At 51.9% G+C, this 3,074-nt stretch overlaps 4 protein-coding genes across 4 annotated transcripts; all 4 read left to right on the forward strand.

Moving 5' to 3' along the window:
• Window positions 1-52: 52 nt before the first annotated feature.
• On the forward strand, window positions 53-904 carry GLOTRDRAFT_23554 (uncharacterized protein; the record flags this gene model as incomplete). Its single annotated transcript, XM_007873448.1, has 1 exon — window positions 53-904. A coding segment is annotated over one exon (852 nt), but the record flags the coding sequence as incomplete, so codon positions are not given.
• On the forward strand, window positions 896-1,588 carry GLOTRDRAFT_27419 (uncharacterized protein; the record flags this gene model as incomplete). The annotated part of the gene is made up of 1 exon (XM_007873449.1): window positions 896-1,588. A coding segment is annotated over one exon (693 nt), but the record flags the coding sequence as incomplete, so codon positions are not given.
• Window positions 1,589-1,997: 409 nt separating this feature from the next.
• GLOTRDRAFT_10787 (uncharacterized protein) lies at window positions 1,998-2,219 on the forward strand (the record flags this gene model as incomplete). The annotated part of the gene is made up of 1 exon (XM_007873450.1): window positions 1,998-2,219. A coding segment is annotated over one exon (222 nt), but the record flags the coding sequence as incomplete, so codon positions are not given.
• GLOTRDRAFT_27720 (uncharacterized protein) lies at window positions 2,216-2,374 on the forward strand (the record flags this gene model as incomplete). The annotated part of the gene is made up of 1 exon (XM_007873451.1): window positions 2,216-2,374. A coding segment is annotated over one exon (159 nt), but the record flags the coding sequence as incomplete, so codon positions are not given.
• Between the last annotated feature and the right edge of the window lie 700 nt (window positions 2,375-3,074).

Here is a 3,074-nt window from a genome sequence, read left to right on the forward strand (position 1 = left end):
AGGGACCACTGAGAAGCGTCCGGAGCCAGCCAGCAGCGGTCCGAATGCACCAGTTGTAAAATCGGAGGACCTGTCGTCACTGGTGGAGGTTATTACAAAGTCCATCAGTCAAGCCTTAGTAGCCGCTGTCCAACAGAACGCTGCGATGGCTCCTGCGACGTCCAACAGACCTGCCCCCCTGAATTATAACTGCATCTACTGTGGGGAGCACGAACATTCGATCAGGAGATGTCCCAAGGTCGAGGAGGATATTAGGGCCGGTCGGTGCAAGCGGAACGCGGAGGGACAAGTGGTCCTGCCAGGCGGAGCGATGGTCTCGAGGTCCGTACCAGGAGCGACGATGAGGGACCGCATTTTAGAATGGCATCGCCAGAACCCCGGGCAGACAAGCGTCCATTTATTGGACACAATGCTATGGGAGGAGGTGCAAGCGTCGGCGGCACCACAGACCACAGATATGTTCCATTTGGACCAGCGGGAGCGAATTGAGGCCTTGGAGCGGGAATTATTTGCGTTGAGAGGGAAAGGGAAGCAGGTGTTTGACGGAGTCTACGTTCCTCCTCCGAATAGGTCTTCCAACCCCTCCAAGGAGTCCGGAGTTGGTCCGACAGGTCCCGCACCCTCTAGAGCCAAGCGTCAACCGGTACGAGAACAGCCAGTGGCCGAAGCAGTGCGGCCGGCAATAAATCGAGAGTCCCCACCTCACATGTCAGAGGGACCAATCCATCCATTCGCCGGTGCAAAGGACGTCAACAGGCCTAGGCAGGCAATTCCCCGGAGTGTCGAGAAAGGCTCGGCTCAAGCAGCAGACGCGTCACAAGCCAAGGAGCCAGCCTACCGCACCCAGGCCCCTGTTTATAATCCTCGCATCTCGGATCTGGTGTTCGAGCGATCGCTCAAGACTCCGAATATTTCCCTGACCTCTGAGGAATTATTATCCATCGCTCCGGAGGTCCGCGCGAAATATAGGGACATTGTGACACCCAAGAAAGTGCCCGTGTCGCCCGCCGTTCGACTCCAAGCCACTATACAGGAAGTGCAGGATGAAGACGATGGTCCGGAGTTGCCAGACATGGAGCAATTAATTCACAGCGGTAGTTCAATCCGTCCTGGAGTGCTGGTGGTACCCGACCCCTACGAGATTTATCTCCGGAGTCTAGGTCCGGGGGAGACGCCGAAGCAGTTGGTTGTGGCCAAGGAGTCACATGCTCTGCGTTCCATTATGGGGCTCATAGACAACCAGGAGAAGGTCGAGGCAATTTTAGATCCAGGATCCCAAATCGTCGCAATGTCAGAAGCAGTTTGCCATTCTCTAGGACTTCAGTACGATCCCACCATTCAGCTCCAGATGCAGTCGGCGAACAAAACGATCGATATGTCGTTGGGACTGGCGCATAATATTCCCTTCCAGGTCGGAGATATTACCATTTACCTCCAGATCCATGTTATTAGGGATCCGGCCTACGACATTTTACTGGGGCGTCCCTTTGATGTATTGACGGAAAGTTGCATCAAGAATTTTAAGAATGAGGATCAGACGATCACCATCAACGACCCCAACTCCGGAATTATTTCCACCATTCCGACCTTCCCAAGAGGTCGCCCTCGATTTCGAGGCCCCGCCTCTAGAGCGGGATGATTTATTTTTAGGCGACTCAGACGAGGAGCAGTGGGCGGCCCTTGTCATCGAAGAGACAGATACCCCCACCCGGTTTCAGATTTCTGCGTTCCATATTTTAGGTGATCAAGAAAATAGCAAAACCTCAATACAAGATTCCATTCCTTTCCTTTATCTTTCCGCCTGCGAGTCTCCAGTGGTCCGGTCTTATTTTTCATCCGTTAAATTATTCAGTGGTGTACCGAATTCGCCAGTTCCGATTTTTGCTGCCACAAAGAAAAAGTATAAGCCAGTCGCCAAGAAGGTCCGAGTGGTGCCTGCGACGCTGCCCAAGAAATATAGGATCCAACGTACTATTGTAGGAGACCCACTGGCCGACATGCCAATTTTATCCCCAATTCCCCCTTCCTTCCAGCCAACCGGACAATATTCACAAGAGCGTAGTGATGCGCTACACAAGGCCCATCCTAGCAGATTCCTTACGGATGCGGAGTTAAATCTAAGGGACGAGTTTCTGTGCAAGCACAACCAGGTGTTTGCCTGGAATGACTCGGAGCATGGCCGATTTTGCAAGGACTTCTTTCCTCCCATTGAATACCCAGGTACCTCGGACCACTTATTACAGTGTCCAGGAACCGTGGCGGAGCTTATATCCTCGCTGAACTCAATGGTACGCTCTTCGATCGACCCTTTGCTGCGTTCCGCGTCATTCCCTACCTCGCAAGAAAATCTATTACGCTCCCGGAGGATTTTACAGATGTCAGCATGGATCAAGTATGAAGGATGGAAGAACAGGACGACCATGGGGACAATGAAGCAGACCAAGATCCTCAAGACAAAGCGAACTGAGGACAGTTCAGATTTCAGTCAGGGGGAGGGAAGCGATGGGCCCCATATACCCAAGCATTTTCGCATTTTTCGAGTTCTTCGCATTTGTTTCACTCACTTTATTTTGCTCCGCTTCTTGATTCGTGCTTTAGTTAGGACGCACATAAAACACAAATATCTCCCATCACTCCATCGGACAGTTCGCAAGCTATGTGACCATTTCTATCATTTTATTCGATCCTCTACTCTGCGCACCATTTAAGCGCTCTCCCATTCATTTATTTTATATTATAGAACGGACCCTCTTTGTTTATCTCATGATTTCACCCTCCTTATTCTGAGCGGACAATATTTATTGCGGATATATTATACAGGACGAAGGACCACAGACAAGGCAACCGGAGCACAATACGAGTACGTGACGAAGGCGACGGCGGCACAGGGACGGCCCCTTACATGGTACATGGAGCAGACGATGAAGACAAGGGAAACGAAAAAGGTCCGCATTTAGGAGGAAGGGCTCGGAGCACGACCCCGTACCTCTCCCTCACTGTCCAGAGTCTTCTCCGCCTCGCGCGACTCCTCAGAAGCCTGCTGGTCCATCAGCCGCTCGATATTCACGAGATGG

Source organism: Gloeophyllum trabeum (genome assembly GCF_000344685.1).
Source record: "Gloeophyllum trabeum ATCC 11539 unplaced genomic scaffold GLOTRscaffold_00214, whole genome shotgun sequence".
In the NCBI taxonomy this organism is placed as follows: domain Eukaryota; kingdom Fungi; phylum Basidiomycota; class Agaricomycetes; order Gloeophyllales; family Gloeophyllaceae; genus Gloeophyllum; species Gloeophyllum trabeum.